Below are 21,569 nucleotides of genomic sequence, written 5' to 3'. Positions count from 1 at the left end.
ATTCTGAGGTTTTGTTGGGGACTACGTGGGGGCTTTGGGAGATGACAGGAGGTTCCCAGCCTTTTGGATGTGTGATGAGGTTTCACACCATACTTGTGAAGAGAAAGCATAGATTGCTTTATTTCTCAACAGCCAGGCTGACCGCCATTCTAGGCCTCCATCCTGTTTGGTGGGTGGGTAGGAAATGGAATTGTAGTTCAACCCGGCAATCTTACCCAATCCAATCATTTGTGTTTTCTTTTAAGTATCTCAGCCTCTTTTAAATGACTCTGGTGACCCAGTGTTTGGCATTCTGCTTTTTCCTCTTCCACTCCAGAAATTGGCTCTTTCTATGGGGATAGTGTGGCTTATGAGACTCTGGCTATGTCCCTTGGATCTGGGGGCTATACTCTGAATCCTGGCTTGTCCAAGCTTGGAATGGTGGTGTAGGCTCAAGAATGGCTGTTCTAGGCCACTCTCTAGAATAGTGACCACTGAGGTACAGTGGTTGTCATTTGGCTATTTTGGACCAATTATAGCAGGACTCAACTGCTGGAGTTCACAGTCCTGGCCATTTTCTTCTGTCCGCAAGTCCCTGACCACTGTCACCACTGTATCCAACTCCAAGCCTCTGTTCTCCCATGGGCCCTCTTGCCCTCATCCCATTTCCCTGACCCCTCACACTCTGGTCTGTATGTACCACCAACAGGAAGAGGAGGGCTGCCCCAGGCCTCCCTGCATGGGAAGCTGGCTACTAGCTTGGAAGGTCTCTTGGTTCTACATACCTACCTGTTGTTTCTAGACCTCTACCCTTGGTCTCCCTTGGGCTGGAAGTAGCAAGCTTTTCTTTTCTCTCCTGGGAAATGCCCCTGCTGGAAGGAGCTGGCTGGTGACTCCCCAATATCATATCTGCATTCTCAACTGTGGCCTCAAATATAAGCTGTTGATAGTTTCCGTCATTAATGACCAAATGCACACGAAGCAATCTGAGAAAATCCCTGTGCTGATGGGGGTTCCTGGGCAATAAGAGGGCCCAGGCAACAGGCTTGAGTCATGGGGGAAGGTCCACAAAGGGGTTGGTGGGATACGGGCTTGGCCTTATGCAGGGATTGAATGTAGAAAGCACTTGAGCAATTAATTCAGTTCAACACCAAGTCCCATCACCATCAGCCATCCTGACTTCCTTTCATTGGCTGTGACCCTCTTTCAGAGCCCACTGACAGCCCCAGGAGCTTTGACACAGGAGCTGAATATGAGTCACTCTGACCCATTTCCATTTCAAGTGTGAAATTAGGATGGAAACTTAATCAAATTGCCCTGAGACTTCAGATGTCACCCAGCAGAACATCGGGCCTCCCATCCCCACCACCCTGGTTTCTGAAGCTCACTGCAGTCAGTCGCATGATTGTCTTCAGAGCCCTCCTTTTGTGCTATGTGCTGCAGACATTGCACATATGTGCACAGGCACGTGTAGCCAGCAAGAATGGGAGCGTGTATCTCTGGGTGACATGGATGCAAAGAATAACCTAGCCAGCCTTAAGAGAAGGGTGGTCAGAAGGCAGTAAGAGTGCAAAAGTTCAGATCAGACCCAAAGTACAGCTTGATGGGAGGAATAAGTCCCAGCATTCTATAGCACTGTAGGGTGACTGTAATTAGCAATAATTTATTGTACATTTTCAAATAGCTGTAAGGAGAATACTGAATGTTCCCAACACACAGAAATCTTAAAGATTTGATTTCTTTGGCATGGGCGCGGTGGCTCACGCCTGTAATCCCAGCACTTTGGGAGGTCGAGGTGGGCATATCACCTGAGGTCAGGAGTTCAAGACCAGCCTGACAAACATGGAGAAACCCCGTCCCCACTAAAAAATACAAAATTAGCTGGGCTTGGTGGCACATGCCTGTAATCCCAGCTACTTGGGAGGGTGAGGCAGGAGAATTGCTTGAGCCCGGGAGGCAGAGGTTGCTGTGAGCTGAGATTGCACTATTGCACTCCAGCCTGGGCAACAAAAGACAAGAGTGAAACTCCATCTCAAAAAAAAAAAAAAAAAGATTTGAGATGATGAATATGCTAATTACCTTGATCTGATCACTATACATTATATGTATTGAAACATCACTATATACCCCAGAAATATGTATATTTATTATGAGTCAATTAAAAAACTTATTTTTGGATGGGCATGGTGGCTCACACCTGTAACCCCAGCACTTTGGGAGGCCGAGACAGGTGGATCACTTGAGGTCAGGAGTTCAAGACCAGCCTGGCCAACATGGAGAAACTCTGTCTCTACTAAAATTACAAAAATTAGCCAGGTGCATTACAGGTGCATGCCTGTAATCCCGGCTACTAAGGAGACTCAATAGGAGAATGGCTTGAACCTGGGAGGTGGAGGTTGCAGTGAGTTGAGATTGTACCACTGCACTCCAGCCTAGGCGATAGAGTGAGACTCTGTCTCAAACACACACACACGCACACACAAAACATATTTTTAAAAAGACCAGGCTGGCTTTGTAGCTACACAATCTGGGTTCAAACTCTAGATTTGACTCCACTACTATTGAGTTGTGGAATCAGAAGCAAGTTGCTTACCCCTCAGAGGCTCAGTTTCCACGTCTGTAAGATGGGAACAGGACAAGTACCTGGTTGTGTAGACTAAAACATGAAAATGCGTGCAAAATACTCAGCCTCCTCTGGCACAAAGTAAGTACTCAATAAATGACTGTTGTTGCTATTTGAAATTGTGCCATTTGTGCTATGAGCAGATCAGACTAGTCTTTTGAGTTGGGAAGTTGTATTGATGTTAAGAACTTTCATGGGGATTGAAAATCGGGGATTTAGTCTCTCCAGATGGCCTCTTTTAATGTATATGGAGGAAGGGACAGAGGGAAGAGTGGAATTTAGACAAGTCAACCCTGATGATACTTCCACTTCTCTTGCAGTTTCTAAGTTCAAAAAAAAAAAGCGTAGAGTGTGTGTGTGTGTGTGTGTGTTTGTGTGTGTGTGTGTGTGTGTGTGTGTGTGTGTGTTGGGGGAACAGGAAGGAGATTAGCAAGAAGAAAAATAAAAGGGGAAAAAGAGCTGAGCTAAATGGAGTGTTGCAGTAAGTGAGTGAGTGAAAGTGACTAAATGTCCCATGTCTCAGGGTGCAGGGTTGGGGGGATTATAAATAGCTCTGTCTGTTCATATGCTTAGTTCTGTTGAAACCAGAGATTTGTCTTTGACCTGACTTTTTTCTTTTTCTTTACTCTAAACTCTAATTCTGCTTAATCTTTCTTGAATCACAGTTTATTTTAAGAATCTAATGAACCTTTCAGAAAATTGTGCATCAGGATATACACAACTTTTTTTTTTTTTTTTTTGAGATGGAGTCTCACTCCATTGCCCAGGCTGGAGTGCAGTGGTGCGATCTTGGCTCACTGCAAGCTCCACCTCCCAGGTTCACGCCATTCTCCTGCCTCAGCCTCCTGAGTAGCTAGGACTACAGGCGCCCGCCACCACGCCCTGCTAATTTTTTGTATAGTAGGGACAGGGTTTCACCGTGTTACCCAGGATAGTCTTGATCTCCTGATCTCGTGATCTGCCCGCCTCGGCCTCCCAAAGTGCTGGGGTTACAGGTGTGAGCCACTGCGTCTGGCCATACACACAACAGTTTTTATAAACAGTCCAGTATTAGCAGTTTCCCAGATTCCACATTAAACACCATTAACCTTATTTTAGACCATTTTTTATACCTGACCCAAACTTCTGAATGATGAATAGGCAAGCTCTTATGCATGCTTCAGAACCCAGCTCAAACATTCCCTCTCCAGCAGAACTTTCTTCCGTGCCCAAATTGGTTGGGCAGCCCTTCCTTTATGGTTTCATTGTTTATCACTTTCTGAGATCTGCATTCCATAATCACGCCTTTCCTGATTGGTCTCCTCTACTAGACTGTGAGCTCTTATTCATCTTTCTTACTCATTTTTTGGTCCCAGTGCCTAGCACAGAAATGTTGAAGGAACAGAGTATAAATGAAGATAATGAGTTCCCGACTTGAAATGCAAAGCAAGCCGTCTCTACCTTCTGCAAATGCGAGGAAAAAATAGGAAGCCGTATCTGATGAGACTTCTTTCGGGGGCTCTGCCAATCTGCTGGGACAGCTGCAAGCCAGCCTGCAGAACTAGCATCCGTTTTGGCTTCGAGAAGATAAGGGGCTGTCAACACAAGTGGAATGATGGGGAGGAACTCGTGGAAAGTAGCATTGCCTCCGAGATTTCCACCATGATTAGATCAGGGAGTGTGTGATTGGAAATGTGCTCATGGGGAGGGATGCTTGAGGTTCCAGGCTGATTATATTAGGGAACAGCCCTGGTCCCTGGGTGGCCAGGTGTCAGCCATCCTTCAGGTACCCAGGGATAACTTCCCTGATGAAGGGCAGCAACAGGTACCTGCTTTGTGGGACAACAGAGCTCCATCTTTCCCTAGAGGTGTGAATGGGAAGCCCCTTGCTCAGACTCCCCGGAGTACCATTTGGATCAAGTGTCAGCCCCACCAAAGCTGTGATCTGTCCTGAGATAGGAGCAGAGACTCAGCCATAACTTGGAGACCCTGAGCTTGGAGGATATAAGGGGAGCAGCTGCCTGAAGGGCTTTAGGGTCTCTGGGCTGGAAACTCTTCCCTATAGCACAGATTTCTCAAGAGGGCCATGAATATTTTGGCTCGGTTACAGAGAACACATTCAGCAGGCTTCGGAGGGAGCTGATTTTCCATTTCCCCATGAGGGATCTCAGGAGGGCAGTAAAGCTCCTTCTGAAATTACTTAACTTAAAAGCTTCTGATGAAGAGCAGGCACACTGCCTTGCACACAGCACTCTAACCCGTCGGAAGTTTCCCACGGATCTCATTTTGCTCCTAACTGCAGCACAGCGACATAGGTTGGAAGGTATCTCTCAGCTCCATTTGAAGGACAGATAGCTTTGCTTTATTTGCTGCTGAGAGGATCTCGTCTTAAAATTTTAAGTTGGTTCAAGCCCCAAAGCCTCCAAAAGACCCAGCTTTAGCTCTTTGTTCTCACACAAAGGGCTGCCTGGTCTTTGTGGAGTGAGTTGTGAAGGCCTCCCCAAGACCCAGGCCAGTCCCCGTGTGCTCTCTGCCACTCACCCGTGGTCACACTGCATCACATTGACAAATGCGGCAACCCTCCAAGACAGCCATTTCTGGATGCAGGGACAGAGCCCTCAGTGCGGCAGGCTGAGCATGGAGCCGTGGCATGATGGCTCACAGTCCTGGATGGACACAGCGGAGTGACCCTCATCCATCATACCTGCATGTGCACAGAAAGCCCCTCCCGTTCCTCTGCCACCATTGTGAGCACCGGGGGACTTTGCCAGACCTCTCCCACCACTCGGGAAATGTTTGGGGCTTGGCAGAACACAAAACATACTTTCTCAGGCACTTCTTGTTTTCATGTTTTTCATTTTTCACTGCCTGTTAATCTGGAGTGAAATAGAATCCATATGTTCCAAGTCCCTTTGCCTAATTCTCTGCAGCATGATTTTTATCTCTAAAATTGTTTGAAGTCCCAAAGTTTTTGATCTTTTTGCCTTAGAAAGAGGGCACCACATTTTGCCACAGAGGATGTAAACCTGAGACCTAAAGAACGTGTGTTGGCCTGGTGCTCCCAGAGGCGTGTGGACGCAGCATGGGACAAGTGGCTCCCTCGTCCTTTCAGGGAAGTTGTTCACCCAGGAGTAAGAAAGTGCAGACGGCCTCCTTAGGCTGTGCAGAGTGACCTAGGGCAGTATTCTTTTCTCGTGGCAAAAGGGGGAAAGGCTTTGTAGGTTTCCCCATTAGGAAATTAGCCATGGCTGTAAAGGGCTTATAAAAAAAGGGCCTCTGCCTCTGCCTGAACCCCTCATTTTCTGTCTCCCCCGTAGAATCTACTTACCCTCAAGTCAAAGAAATGTCATAGCCACATGCTTAGGGAAGACTGCAAGACTGCCTCTACTTATTTCCTACATTAAATGGAGAGAGAGTGCTTTTCTCTAAAGAGCCATTTTGGTGCTTTCTCCTATGCTAAGACAGATGATTGTCATGAGAACATCAAAGACCTGTGGTGTTTGTTGGATAGCTGAGCCCAAAGCCCAGGCTGACAGACAGGCAGTTTGCAGAACAGGTATCTGTGTGCTTTCTTTGGGAGAAATCCCAGCGTACAGTGAATGGCATCTGACACACCCAGGATTGTGGGGTACGTCAACCACACACTCAGACAATGCAAGTTCCCTTTACATTGCACGTGGTTTTAGGGATGAGGGGAATGCTCTGTGCCACACTAATCCACCTACACACACACACACACACACACACGCACAGACACAGTGTCTGACTAGAAGTCTATGCTTAGAATTGTGCTCCTTTAGCAAGAACCTTCTGATAGTGAAGATTTGGGTGGGGAAAAGCTGGAAAAAGAAAAAACTTGAGGATCTTGAGGATCTCAGAGTGGGCTTTTCAGAAGCCCCCCGAGAGAGGTAGGATAAGGGAAGACTGTCCAGAGTGCAGAGAAAACAAACCTTGCTTAGCAATTTGTGAGGGGTCTGCTGGCTCTGCCTTTTGGGTTCCTTTTAGAACTGGAAGGATTATCTTATTTTTAACAATATGTCCCAAAGCCTTTAAGAAGTTATTGTACAATGTGTGGTGATGCCTGGGCCTCAGAACCAGAGGGGATCCATGCATGGGTTTCAGGCTGTGGCAGAGTTTTGTGCATCTGTCTGAGTTGCATGTTTTGGAGAGAGAGTCTACAGCTTTCACTAAGAATCATAAAGAGGTCTTGAGCAAATGGAGCAAGAAGACCTGGCAACAGAGCCCGGGCCTCTGAAGCTTTCCAGATTCAGGGTCAGCAGAGCCTTCTACCAGCTCTCCGGGGCTCAGGAACTGGGATGGGTCCATGAGAGCTGGGACCTGCCAGCTCCCCATAGACTTTGGAGGACCCTTTTCCCAGTATTGTGAGTGCTGTCTTCAAAGCTCTTCCTGTCTCTTTGTGGATTTTTTTAGTTAGCTTTTTTTTTCTGACCGTAAAAATACAAATTTAGAAAATGTGGAAAAATGTAGTGAAGAAAATAAAATTAATCGTAATCCTACTAATCCAACCACTCCTGTTAATCAGAGTAAACCTCCTAGGGTTTTTCTTTTTCTTTTGTCATTTTAGAGAGGGTTGAGATCATATATGTCTATGAATAGAGCCCTTTTCATTTAACATTACATCATAATCATCTTACTTGCCACTGAAAAGTCTTCAGAAGCATCATTTTCTAAGGTTGCACAATATTCTATTATATGGCTGCATGACAGTTGACTTACCCCTTTTTCTGTTGGGTATTTGCGTTGTTCACAGTTGTTTTGTTTTTTTGTTTTGAGGCAGGGTCTCACTGTCACCTATGCTGGAGTGCAGTGACACAGTCATAGCTCACTGTAGCCTTAAACCCCCGGGCTTAAGTGATGCTCCCACCTCAGCCTCCTGAGTAGCTGGGACTACAGGCATGCGCCACCACGCCTGGCTTTTTTTAAGAAATGGGATCTTGCTATGTTGCCCAGACTGGTCTCAAACTCCTGGCCTCAAGTGATCTTCCCAAAACTCTGGAATTACGGGCGTGAAGCCACTGCATCCAGCCTCTGTTCCCATTTTTTTGCTATAATAAATAATGCAGTCAAAACTATCTTTGGGCAAGAAGCCATGCTTGCATATTGGATTAGTTCTTTACAATAAATTCCTAGAAGTCTCGTTTGACTTTTGAAGATATTGTGTGTTAAGATGTTGCTGAGACCCATCTATAAAGCGTGAATATTGCGAAAGACTGTGGGCAAAAAGGTGGGACAGGCAGTAAGGTTTGCTGGGTTCCTGCTGCACATTGGATGCACCACAAGGTGCTGTGGGTATTAATGGAGACTTAAGCATTAAAGGACCCAGCCCTTATCCTCGAGGACCTTGCTGTATATTGTGGAGCCATATCACATATATTAGGTTGGTGCTAAAGTAATTGCAGTTTTACCATTAAAAAGAGGGCACCACAATTACTTTTAGTGGCAAAACCACAATTACATTTGCACCAACCTGATAAATAGCCTGAAGAGATGTCTGTATCTCAGATCCCTGGGGAATCCACACATGAGTCTCGGGATGGAGTTGCATTTTTGTGTGTCATGTCATGTTCATTTTACATCTTCTGGAGTTTTCATTGAAATCTCTTTATGGACCTGCAAAGAATTCCATGCAATCATTGTTTTGGGTGTGTAGGGAAGGGGTGTGGATCATTTTTCTCTAATTATTCTTCTTTTATTATTTTATAATTTTTATAATAGAAAAAAATAAAAAACTTTTCTTAAGTACCATTAATATGACCAATAGTGTATACTGAGGAGATGGCAGTCAGGATCCTGCTTTGGGGGACCTTGAAATAGGGTGTAGTAGAGGCCAGAGCCTACACCCAATGGGTGTGAGGCAGATTTTGGCAGTATTTGTCACCTGTCCCTTCGGTGACCTACCACTGCATTTACATATAAATCTGTTCCTGGTAGCATGAGCTGGTGTTCGATGAGCCTTATGCCTACAGGATCATATTGTCAGAACATAATGTTAAACAGGAGTGTGGCACTTTTGGCGATACAAACCAATGTTATCTCATCTCTCTGCCGGAGCCTCAGTCCTCATCTGGTTGCTAAGCACTAAAAGAGCTTCTCACTGCTATTTCATGGCCATCAGGGGGACCAGCCCAGCTCTGCCAACATAGAAAAAAAAGCAAGGAGGTGTGGTCATTCTGTAGGCTCCGGGTTTTTCGCTCAGGGCCAGAACTAGATGTGCACGTGGAAACTGACAGCCGTCGTTTGTATTTCCTTTCTCCTGTCTGCACTGACCAGTTCTAGGATTTGGCTAGCTCTTCCAATGGGAAAATGAGAAAGCCATGTGCCAGGCTGTGGCCCTGGACAGACATCTGCAATCGCACGACTTCTACAAAACCCCATCTTAGCTCACCATGTTGTAAGTGTTCGTGGATTTTGTCAATTGAGTGCCTGTAGTCAGGACAAGTGGGATAGGGTGGCATGTGTCTCATCACCCCATTTCTCTTGGGGTCTCTCCCACATCTGCAGCTGGAGTGCCTAGGTCTCCATTAGAGGGTCTATGGGTGAGCATGCGGAGACCACAGAGACCTGCCCCAGGACTCTTTGACTCCCAAGTCTTTTTGCCTAGCGTCTGTTTTATCTGACTTGCTAACAAATCTGTGTCATTCTTTTTTTTTTTTTTCTTGCCCTCCAGTTGGCTGTTTCTCCAGGTCCAGCTGAGTTGTTTTTCTTCTTCCCTGACTCTTGGCTTCCATGGAATAAATCCCTTTCTCATTCCCTGCCACTCTTCTTTCCTTTGATCTTTTGTTTTCCCCAGACCCAGAACCACTTAGTCTTCTAAAGGGCTCAGAGAGGCATTTTGGTCTCTGTGTAATTTATACACACATTAGAGTCATCACATAAGACTAAGTCTTATTTGGCCTGACCTCCACTGGCCAAAAGCAACATACCCCACCCTGAAGCAGATGGGGGTCGGGGAGGAAACAGGCACTGCCAACTCCTCAGATTTAGGTAATATCTGCTCTTTATAGGAAAAGAAAAACTTTAAACGAACACATCTGTGACCACTGCCAGCCCTAATCCGGAATGCAAAATAAACAAGCATGATAATGCTCAAAATAAAATCCTGGGGAATTGTGGGGGGTGGAGAGGGGAAGACGTCAGCCAAAAGCTTAGACCTTCAAAGGGTATCATTAAGAAATTCTTCACACTTAATTAGACTTACCTTGGCTAGGATTTAAGTTTATGTATTTTTTTTTTTTTTTTTTTTTTTTTTGGAGACGGAGTCTCGCTCTGTCACCCAGGCTGGAGTGCAGTGGCGCAATCTCGGCTCACTGCAAGCTCCGCCTCCCGGGTTCACGCCATTCTCCTGCCTCAGCCTCTCCAAGTAGCTGGGACTACAGGCGCCTGCCACCACACCCGGCTAATTTTTTGTATTTTTTTTTAGTAGAGACGGGGTTTCACCGTGGTCTCGATCTCCTGACCTTGTGATCTGCCCTCCTCGGCCTCCCAAAGTGCTGGGATTACAAGCGTGAGCCACCACGCCCGGCCAGTTTATGTATTCTGATTCTGTCCAAATACAGGCACTCTTCTCCTTTCACTATATGATTTTTAATAATAATACACTTTTACTAAAAATGATATTTTAAATATAAAATACAGCATATAAAACATTTTATATATAACTGTAATAATATATTTTGTATGTAAAAAGATTATATTGTGTACTTTAATAGTACTATCTTATATTTTGTATTTAAATAATATAAAAGCAAAATCTATTTCTGTTTAAAATGTTATAAATTTATATAAAATATAAAATGAAGTATTTTATACTACCTTAGCAAATATTGTTAAACATTTCTAAAATATAGGTTACTTAAATATCTTAAAATAAACCTTACTATTTAAATGGCAATACCAGACATTTAACATTAAAATTAAGTAATTCATGGCCTTTTGGAACCAGGACACCTGTAATCCCAGCACTTTGGGAACTTAGAGGGTAGGGGACCACTTAAGACCAGGAATTCGAGACCAGCCTGAACAATATAAGGAGACCCCTGTCTCTTAAAAAAAAAAATTGGAGACCCCATCTCTTTAAAAAAAAAAAAATGGCTGGGCGCGGTGGCTCACGCCTGTAATCCCAGAACTTTGGGAGGCTGAGGTGGGCGGATCATGAGGTCAGGAGTTCCAGACTAGCCTGGCAAACATGGTGAAACCCCGTCTCTACTAAAAATACAAAAATTAGCTGGGCATGATGGCGGGCACCTGTAATCTCAACTACTCGGGAGGCTGAGGCAGGAGAATCATTTGAACCCAGGAGGTGGAGGTTGCAGTGAGCCGAGATGGTGCCATTGCACTCCAGCCTGGGCGATAGGGTGAGAATCCGTCTCAAAAAAGAAAAAAAGTTTAGCTGGGTGTGGTGGCACCTACTGTCTTAGCTACTCAGGAGGCTGAGGCAGGAGGATTGCTTGAGCCCAGAGATTTAAGGCTGCAGTTAGCTATGATCGCACCACTGCAATGCAGCCTGGGGAACAGTGAGATTCTGTCTCAAAAACAAACAAACTAAAAACAACAAATTAAGTAATGCAACATAAATATTTAAAGTAATATTGAAATAGATAGAATATCTTCTTTTTATTTTCATTATTTTTTATTTTTTGAGACAGAGTCTTGCTGTCCCCAGGCTGGAGTGCAGTGGCCAGAGCATAGCTCACTGCAGCCTCGACCTCCTGGGCTCAAGTGATCCTCCCACTTCGGCCTCCTGAGTAGCTGGGACCACAGGCATGCACCACCACGCCCGCCTCATTATTATTATTATTATTATTGAGACAGGATCTCTCCATGTTACCCAGGCTGGCCTCCAACTCCTAGGCTCAAGGTCTTCTCTGGCCTTGGCCTCCCAAAGTGCTGGGACAACAGGCATGAGCCACCACATCTGACCTTCCTTTTCTATTAATGTGAAATATTTTAAGATATGACCCAGGGACGCGCGCTCGGACATGGTCGCGCCCCGCTGACCGCTGTCTTCCTCCCACCCGCAGGCATCGGCAAGAACGTCATCTGCGACCGTGCGGCCACGCCGCTGGACGCCTTCCGCATGACCTCCGCCGCCCACTACTACCCCAAGCTCATGAGCATCATGGGCAACGTCCTGCGCTTCCTGCCGGCTTTCGTGCGCATGAAGCAGCTGATCGAGGAGGGCTACGTGGGTGAGCCGCTGGTGTGCGAGGTGCAGGTGCACGGTGGCAGCTTGCTGGGCAAGAAGTACAACTGGAGCTGCGACGACCTGATGGGCGGCGGTGGCCTGCACTCCGTGGGCACCTACATCATCGACCTGCTCACCTTCCTCACCGGCCAGAAGGCCGTCAAGGTCCACGGGCTGCTCAAGACCTTCGTGAAGCAGACTGACCACATCAAGGGCATCCGCCAGATCACCAGCGATGACTTCTGCACCTTCCAGATGGTGCTGGAGGGCGGGGTGTGCTGCACCGTCACCCTCAACTTCAACGTGCCCGGCGAGTTCAAGCAGGATGTCACTGTGGTGGGCTCAGCCGGGCGCCTGCTGGCCGTGGGCACCGACCTTTACGGGCAGCGCAACAGCGCCCCAGAGCAGGAGCTGCTGGTGCAGGACGCCACGCCGGTGAGCAACTCCCTGCTTCCGGAGAAGGCCTTCAGCGACATCCCCTCGCCCTACCTGCGCGGCACCATCAAGATGATGCAGGCGGTGCGCCAGGCCTTCCAGGACCAGGACGACCGGCGCACGTGGGACGGGCGGCCCCTCACCATGGCCGCCACCTTCGACGACTGCCTGTATGCCTTGTGCGTGGTGGACACCATCAAGAGGTCCAGCCAGACGGGCGAGTGGCAGAACATTGCCGTCATGACCGAGGAGCCGGAGCTGAGTCCCGCCTACCTGATCAGCGAGGCCATGCGTCGCAGCAGGGTGTCCCTCTACTGTTAGTACAGACTGAGAACCTCGGGGACTTGAGCCTTCTGCAGGGGGTGTCCACAGAGAGGGAAGGGCCGAGGGGAGAGGGTGGCCATGGGGAATGTGGGGATCAGGGAGGTGGAGGGACAGTGTGAGTAAATGGCATCTGGGAAGGTAAACTCCAGTCCCGGTGACCGACCCCAAACCCAAACCAGACTGTTGGTGGGCTGAGCTCCTAGCCTGGAAGCATTCAGGAGAGCCTGCCATTCCTGGGGTGATCCCTGCTGGGTATTTGCACGAGAGTAGTTTGGTTTAGCTGCCTCTGCTGCCCTTTACTGTGACAAGCAAGGAGGGGTTGCTTCCCTCCCTACCTCATCCATCCCACACACCTTGGCCTTCTGCAAGCCAAGTGGTTCTGCGAGGTCAAGGAACTGGTATCAGATGGCAAGCTCAGTGCCCGGGACACCCACTGCTGGCAGGAGAAGGCCCATTTTCACAGTCTGCAGAAGCCTGTTAGGCTGGGGTTGGGGGTGGGATGGGCTGGTGAGAGAGTTCAAATTCCAGGAAGCCACTTTTTATTGGATGTGAGATATCTAAAGGCAAAAGTACTTAGTAGCAAAGTGGCCACCTTTTGATTGATTGGGCTTCCTCATAGGAAGCACTGGGGGTGTGTCTTTGTGCTTGGTTCATTGCCCTTCACCTGGTGGAGAAAGAGAGGTCAGAAATAGCAAGCAGGACTCCTAGAAGCCACAAGAAAGGAGCACAGGCTGCACCAAAGCAGGGGCAGCAGAGAATAAAATATCTCTTTGAACTTGTCAACAATGTAAAAACTGCAAGGAGTCACCTTATAACACTATTTCCAGTAAACGTGGAATTGAGTATCAGAGGGATTACTGAGGTGTTAAGGTAGCCCTGCCACATGGCTCTCCAGGCAGGGCCAAGAAGACAGCATAAAGTATGGGTTTGACCATAAGCTCATATGCTGCCCCCAAAGACTGGGGACAGCTGTGTGCCTCAGTGTTGCAGTGTGAATTCCTAAATAGAGGGTAAAGTGAGCCTAGCCAGGGAGGTGTTTGGGGCTCCATCACCCATCTGTCCTACCAAGCTGGGCAAGAGCTTTTAGGAGATTCATCCAGCTTTGTGGATTTAAAAAGGAAGCCTTCAGTTCCAATCAGAATCCTCTTTCCTTAAAAAAAAAAAAAAAAAGGTATTTTCCTTAGCTCCAGCATTTGCTTTCAGGATTCTGACACCTGAGAATTTGGGGGTAGGTACTAAACAAAACAAAACAAAAGGACAAGGAACATTATTTCTAGTGTTTCTAAAATGGGGGTTTAGAACCCCCAAGGGGCCACACTTAGGCTTGGGAAGGCTAATGTTGGAAAAAACATGTTCTTCTAATTGGTCTCCTGTCTGTCTTGTCCTTGCACACTCTGCTTACAGAGTTTTGTTAGAGATGCTGAACTGCAGGCTGGGAGCAGGCAGTGCCACAAGGGAACAGACACACACACACACGCACACACACACACACACAGATTTTTGAATGCTTGCTACCAACAAATGTCGCTGAAACCATTCTTAAAAAATTCAGATCTGGTCTTGAAAGAAAGATCCAATCAAGTGCATTCAGAGAAAAGGGAATTATCCTCTGTTATCTTTGTTTAATTCTTCACCCCACATAAGACATTTATCAAGGGTGGACGTGGAAGCCATTCCTCATAAGTCTATGTAGCTTTTGTTCACAGGCCCACTGAAGTCCAACGGGTGTCTTTACATGCAGCTGAGGTTTAGAGTTCTTTTCAGATAGTTGCCATTAGAACTAGAAGGGAATCTAAGAGGCCTGGAGTCCACCCCCAGCCTGTGTAGGCAAAATCTGAGAATGAAGAGTCCAATCAGTTGCATCCTTCATTGTCCTCCCTAGGGTCAATATTCTTTGAAGCCCAGGCTACTCATAGGTTTAAGTGTGGTGTGTCCAAACACAAGGGGAATGCTGGGCATTTTCTAGAACAGAGAAGTAAGTACTGCCTTCCTGGAAAGAGTCACCCTGCTTCCTGAGGCATTGCTACAGCACTGCAGGGTGGGTCAGCTGGAACTCCATGCATGGTTCATTGTGGTCCCTGACCTGTTGCTGACAGACTTCATGGTCAGCATTCCAGCTCTTGCAGCTATCAGTTCCAAACCAGAGATTTGCTGGAATGGAAGTCTCCCAATAATAGTTTGAACAGAGGCCCATGTCATGGACTGCTTTGGTTCTCATTCTTCTTTTCTTTTTTTTTTTTGAAATGGAGTCTCACTCTGTCACCCAGGCTGGAGTGCAGTGGTGTGATCTCTGCTCACTGCAACCTCTGCCTCCCAGATTCAAGCGATTCTCCTGTCTCAGCCACCCGAGTAGCCGGGACTACGGGTGGCTGCCACCACAGCCGCCTAATTTTTTGTATTTTTAGTAGAGATGGGGTTTAACTGTATTAGCCAGCATGGTCTCGATCCCCTGACCTCATGATCCGCCTGCCTCGGCCTCCCAAAGTGCTGGGATTGGAGGCGTGAGCCACCACACCCAGCTGGTTCTGGTTCTTCTAAATTGCTCCCTGGGAAAGTAGTTTTTGGGGAAACATTGGAATTTATTATTATTTTCTAGCTAGCCTGAAGGGCTCCGATTAAGGATGAAGGGAAAGCAAACAAAATGATTCAATGGGTTTCATTTTTCTAAGTCATTCATAACCTAAATAGGGATATTCCTGGGGTTTCAATTGTATGTTTCTGTACTAAACCATAATACTTGGGAAATCTTTTCCCAATACTTGGGGTTTTGGAGAGAGGTCCCCACAAAGGCCTCTAAGCTCTGTGATAAATATTTAATGTCTAAAACAAAAACTCTCATTTGACGCTGGGGTATTAGAAAGAACATACATTCTTTAAAAGAGGCATGAAAAAATATTTTAGTGAGTGTACTCAAATTTTATCTACTGAAATGCATGTAGTAGGTAGATGAAGGAACAAGAGAAAGAAAAGAACCGGATAGTTCATTTTCTTTAAATATAAAATGTAGCAGATGGGTTTGAGATACTCCTTTAGTGCTCCATTTGCCCTTATCCCACCACATGCAAAGACTTGATTTGGGGTAGCTATATGAAGCTGAAATCTCTAGCCTTCAACAGCGTTCTGCAGAAGGACTTTGTTTCAGCCCAGCACCGTTCATCATGCCCTTAGGGGTCTGGGTACCCACAGCTGACTTTGACCTAGGACTAAAACCCAGCAATCTTTTGGCTCCTTTCTGCTTTGTTTAATGTACATCAAGGGCCTTGATGTAAGGAGGCAGTGCTTTAGGAGTCTTCCCATTTAGTTCCTGCACGCCTGTTTCGTTCCCATCAATGTGCGAATGGCCTAGATTCCAAGTTCTGAGGGAGGGTGTGGGTCAGGGTTCTTACCTGGTATCTAAAAAATGTTTGGGAGTGCCCTGGGCCTATTTGAAAAGTTTGAATCTGTGATCACTGTCGGCTCCTCCAAGACTTCTCCTCTCAACAGACAATTGCACTGTAGGGCACCCCAGACTCCCCTTAGCCTACATGGCAGCAAATACCACTGTGCCAGGTATATCTGGACTCTGGGGTAGTCTTGGCCAACTCCAAGACTTGCCAACTCCAAGACTTGTCCACTGTGTGCAGAGTATTTTAAGTATGTTATCTCATACAATCCATAAAAAACCCTATAGTGTTGGGTATTGTTATTTCTTTTATACACATGAGAAAATGGAGACAGTAAGAGGAAGAGGAACTTGTTCAAAGTCACACAACTGTTAGGCAGAAATGAGGTCATTCAAATCCTTAATCTTCTCCTCCAGACCACACTGCCTCCCAGGAAGAGATGTGGGCACCTCCTGCTCTTGCCAGGCAGGAAACCGCCCCTTATCAACGTCTACAGGGGTCTGCTGTCACACCCAGGAAGGACTGTGACAAGCATGGACTGGCCTGCAGCTCCACTCAGCCTGCTGTCAGCACCCTCCAGTTCAGCAGGATGCAACGTCTGATGTTCTGCCAGGAGGCTGTAGAGCTGCACATAGAAGTAGCCAGTGTTTCTTCCCCTTCCAAAATGGAAATATCACTCAGCCTCTTTTAAAATTGACTTCCTGTGTTGATTTTGATTGTAGGTGATGCAGCAAGCCTCAGGGCTGGGGATTTTCAAAATCTTGTTGGCTATTATAGATGGCCTTGGAATTTGCTCTTGGAGGTCTGAATATAACATAGGAAAATGTCCTTTCTCAGGGAGTGGGGCTTTAAAGTTCGTTTGTTTGTCACTCAAATGTTAGCTGTGCACTGCACCTTTACACCCTTACTCTCTTCATCTTGTCTCATAGCCACAGCTATTGAATTTGACCTGTGATCATAAGCTGGGTTTCTCATCTGATCTCTTGCATTCTGGTGGGTACTGGGGGCAGAATCAGCTTTGTTAATGATTTTCTGGGCAGAAGGTAAATTCAGCTGCATCTGAAGGGGCTTCACAGTCCAATAGCTGTCCCTTTGTTTTACATAACAGAGAGTGATGGTCAAGGCCACCCACATCTTTAGTGGTAGAGCCAGGACGAAAAGTCAGGTTTTCTGCCTCTTAAGTCTCATGCTGCCTCACACAGCACCTCCAGAGCTCTAGGGAAAGGAGGCTCAGAGAGATGAAGTGACTTGTCTGAAGTCCTGTGGCTAGTGGGTGGAGAAGTTGGAATTAGACCTGCATTGCACCTCCATTCGCTGAGCAGTTGCAGGGAAATCCGGAAATCCTTTTTTGTTTGTTTGTTTGTTTGTTTGTTTGTTTGTTTTTGAGACAGAGTCTCACTCTGTCACCCAGGCTGGAGTGCAATGGCGTGATCTCAGCTCACTGCAACCTCCGCCTCCCGGGTTCAAGCGATTCTCCTGCCTCAGCCTCCTGAGTAGCTGGGATTACAGATGCGGGCTACCACGCCCGGCTAATTTTTGTATTTTTAGTAGAGACAAGATTTCACCATATTGATCAGGCTGGTCTTGAACTCCTGACCTTGTGATCCGCCCGCCTCGGCCTCCCAAAGTGCTGGGATGGCAGGCGTGATCCACCGTGCCCAGCCGGGAAATCCATTTTTTAAAATAAACCCAATTATGTCTTGAACCTACTCAGAAAACAAGCTGTTTAAAATGTCCCATTGTGACTGTAATGTGATAATGATCTCTAACTTGTATTTTATTTGGCAAGGATGGGGGATGTGCATCAAATCTTCACCTCTGGGATTTCCTGAGACTTGCTCCACTTGGCTCACCCTCCACCCGTATCCCCACCCCACTCCTAGATATTAATACAAATCTAGCCCTGACCACCGCCTACTGCTCCACCACCGCCTACTTTCTTTGGCCATCAGAGCCTTGGAGTTTACAGAGCAGAGGCCATGACATTGGGGAGCTTGTTTAAAAATCAATGATCAGAACCCCACATTTTAATTTCCTTTTGGGGAGAAAGAGGAGGGCCATGGAAGAAAAGGGGTGTGCAGCTGGAGCGTTATAGCAGTCTTTCTCAGCAGCAGGCATGCCCGCCCCTCCATCTTCTCCCCACCAGGCACAGGAGCCAGCAGCTGGAGTGTGCTCTGAGTTTCAGGGGACCCCCACCCAGTCTGACTGGGGCTTCTGGGACTTCTCATAAGAGGAGTCAAGACCTCCTGCGCTTCTTTAAAAGGTGATGGGCTCAGTGTTCCCGTTGGCATCTGGAGGTGAAGCCAGTACTGTCTCAGGAGTGGAAGGAAATGGCCCACTGGCCTTTTTCTCCCCCACGTCACAGTCCCCATTTGCTGGAGCCCTTGAGGGGGCCACCGAAACTGTGGCTCTCATTCAGCCTCCTAAAGTGTTGCACTACTGAATCCTCCTTTCTGTTTACACCAGCAGTGAATAGAGTAATGAAAAGAACATATTATATGCAATGGCTTGATGCTTAGTGTGGCAATCAAAGCTTGCCTGGGCAAATGTAGGCAGGGGCTAGAAAATAGTCATGGAGTTGTCACCAGGTCACTGTCTCTCTCCTTCCCCTTCCAGGTCTCTACTGTCCCCTGCAGCCACCACAAGGGCTAAGCTGTTGAATGAGCCCCTTGGTTTTTCCTTATAAATGCAATGACTTATTTGTGATTCTTAGTCTAATCCCAGGCTAAGAAACAAACAAAAGCTTGTGACCTGACCCATTCCTTTGCCGCCTTCCTTCTCTTTCAGGCACCTGGACGTATTTAGTATTCTGCCCTGTGCCTTGCCCAGGGGAGGGAGAAGTTTCTAGCAAACATGGCTTTCTGTCTGCTGCCTGGTGCTTTTATAGTACTTCATCTGCTTTGTATTGTTGTTGTTGTTTTTTAACCGAAACAGCATTTGTTTGGCTGTCATTGTCGAGTATATATTTATTGTGTTTTACAAACATGAGTATATATGTATGTATATGTATAAAACCAAACTTATATATATAAGAAGTCAAGGCATGTATACTAGATATTTTAAAGAGTTATTTATCAAGGGAAAAAGATGTGTGTTATAAAGCAAACAGAGTCTATATTTTCTATATAATGTAGATAGTCAAACATAGCTTATAAATTATAGGAGGTTTTGGTTTTCTTTTTTATTATTAAAGGAAAAAAAGAAGAAAAAAGAGACAATGAATGCAACTGTTCTTAGTGTTTTTAAGGCCAAACTACTGTGGAAGCTGGGAGGCGGCCCTCCCTGCGGGCCTCCAGCAGCCCTGTGTCCGCCGCTAGGAGCTCCAGAGCTGATGCCCGTTGTGACCTCTGCGATGCTTGATGCTCGGAGCCAGCGATCAGCATCACTCAGCCAGCTGGCCTGTGCCGCTCCGACGTGGCTTCCAGCTGTTCTCCGCAATTTGCATTGGTGGGATAAAGGAATGAAAAGGATAAATAAAGATTTAAAAGAAAATAAAATTCCAGCTCTCTGCCTGTTTTTTACACCCTGCTGCTCTCAATATAGGCGCCTGATCAGTTTGCGGCATCTGAAGCATGAATGGGGTGCATCCAAGGTAGAGGGGTGTGTGTGCCTGTGGTGTTTGTGCATGTGCTGGGGGAGGCTGTTCATGAGTCAGCATCCATGAAGCTGAGCAATAGAAATCAACAGACCTACAATTTTGATTGGAAACCAAAGCATGTGAGAACTGGAGGCACTTCAAAGCCATCTGGTTCAAACCCTCATTTTGGAAATGTGAAAATGAAAGGCAAGTAACCTACCTATGGCCTCTGGGTATGTGTTTGTGTGTCCAAAGCTAGTGTGGACAACCAAAGCTAGTGTAGACAACAAGAGGATGAGAACATAGCTCTTAGATTGGGGGAGCAAATTTTAGAATTCTCTAGAATTCTCTAGTATTTTAACACTGTAACCTAATACTTCACACCAAGCACTGAAAGGCACTTTTTTTTTTTTTTTTGAGACAGGATCTTACTCTGTCACCCAGACTGGAGTGCAGTGGCACGATCACAGCTCACTGCACCCTCTACCTCCTGTGGCTCAAGCGATCCTACCACTTTAGGCTCTTGGGTTGCTGGGACTACAGGCACATGCCACCACGCCCAGCTAATTTTTTTTTTTCTGTGTTTTGTAGAGATGGGGGTTTCATCATGTTGCCCAGGCTGGTCTCGAACTCCTGGACTCAAGCGATCTGCCTGCCTCAGCCTCCCAAAGTGCTGGGATTACAGGCATGAGCCACTGTGCCCAGCACTGACCATTTAAAAGAGCATCTTTGCTCACTTCCTTCTTAGCAGTGTTTAAGGGCAGCCGTCTCAGATTGAGCTCAGCCTAATTTCAAATTTGCATGACATAGAGTATTTTATGGAGGGGCTGGCCTTTCCTTTCTATCTTTTGCTGAGTCTTAGAGAATGCTCATGAATGTTCCTTCTGGTCTATGGTTTCCCCTTCACTTAAAAATAAGAATTAATACTACAAAATCTGAAATCTCATTGACTCCTTCATGAGCAGGTCGTGATATAAATACATCCAGAATTCAGTCCATCTATTATGCTAAAATTGTAGAAACCCCCTGTATCCACATAGATTATTATCTTGAACATATGACATTCTCATACCACATGATTCTGCAGTAAATCTAAGAGCAGTTCTAAATAAGGCCAAAAAGGAGAGTGCTTTGTCAAAACTAAAAGCACCATCCACCCGAATGTGAAGTGTCATCACGATGGCATCCATTCCCCTAAGTTTCTTTCAGCAACGTGACCTGAGAACCAACCCTCAATGAAAACTCGAATCTCCTCACCAGTTATATAAATTTTAAATCTAGGAGCTAGTTCTTCTTTCATGGGTTTTGGATTCTCTTTGTGATGGTTTGTCTCAATTTAGTCCCATTTCTTGCTTTGTAGACCTGGGATTATATGCCTCCTAGTAAACCACATGATAGGATCAGCGGTGCTTTCATAGTCTCTGAACTGTTGCTTAAAAAGAACAGATATAATGGCCGGGCGCGGTGGCTCACGCTTGTAATCCCAGCGCTTTGGGAGGCCGAGGCGGGTGGATCACGAGGTCAGGAGATCGAGACCACGGTGAAACCCCGTCTCTACTAAAAAAATACAAAAAAATTAGCCGGGCATGGTGGTGGGCGCCTGTAGTCCCAGCTACTCGGAGAGGCTGAGGCAGGAGAATGGCGTGAACCCGGGAGGCGGAGCTTGCAGTGAGCCGAGACTGCGCCACTGCACTCCAGCCTGGGTGACAGAGCGAGACTCCGTCTCAAAAAAAAAAAAGAACAGATATAATTGCATGGTAAGTCATTCAGGTTGCTCTTTACTGGTGAAATGAAGAGAAACCTGGGTGTCCTCTGATGTCTGTCTACACACCCCACCTCCCAGATTCACAGAACCATTTTCCGGTTTCACTTCCTGCTTCTTTTATCTTGTGCATTTTTAGCACCTGTTGTGACAAGCCTGGGTGACTCGATCTAAAAAATGAAATGACTGTTACAATTACTGTAAGAATGAATTACAGATACATGATGTATGCAGAACTCTGTATAGAAATGAAAACAAAAATAACTTCACCTCACTCTAATTCATAGGCTCCCATGTTATTG

The 21,569-nt window shown here is 46.5% G+C and overlaps 1 protein-coding gene across 3 annotated transcripts in view; it reads left to right on the top strand.

Annotated features, from left to right (window-relative positions):
* The window catches only part of GFOD1 (Gfo/Idh/MocA-like oxidoreductase domain containing 1), a 129,265-nt gene extending 109,834 nt beyond the window's left edge, over window positions 1–19,431 (top strand). The window contains exons 2-3 of one of the 3 annotated variants that reach the window (XR_009211387.1): window positions 11,623–14,524; window positions 15,052–19,429. Coding sequence is in view for 2 of the 3 variants with exons in the window: in XM_032141518.2 (XP_031997409.1) it covers window positions 11,623–12,542 (920 nt within the window). In the remaining variant the exon portion in view is untranslated. Of the gene's footprint in view, window positions 1–11,622 lie in introns of all 3 variants that reach the window. The other 2 variants (XM_032141518.2, XM_032141520.2) reach the window with 2 other exon arrangements.
* The last annotated feature ends 2,138 nt before the right edge of the window (window positions 19,432–21,569 follow it).

This window comes from Hylobates moloch, unplaced genomic scaffold (genome assembly GCF_009828535.3).
Source record: "Hylobates moloch isolate HMO894 unplaced genomic scaffold, HMol_V3 SCAFFOLD_20, whole genome shotgun sequence".
In the NCBI taxonomy this organism is placed as follows: domain Eukaryota; kingdom Metazoa; phylum Chordata; class Mammalia; order Primates; family Hylobatidae; genus Hylobates; species Hylobates moloch.
Note: the sequence above shows the minus strand (reverse complement) of the source record. Positions and strands in the feature narration are given on the sequence as shown.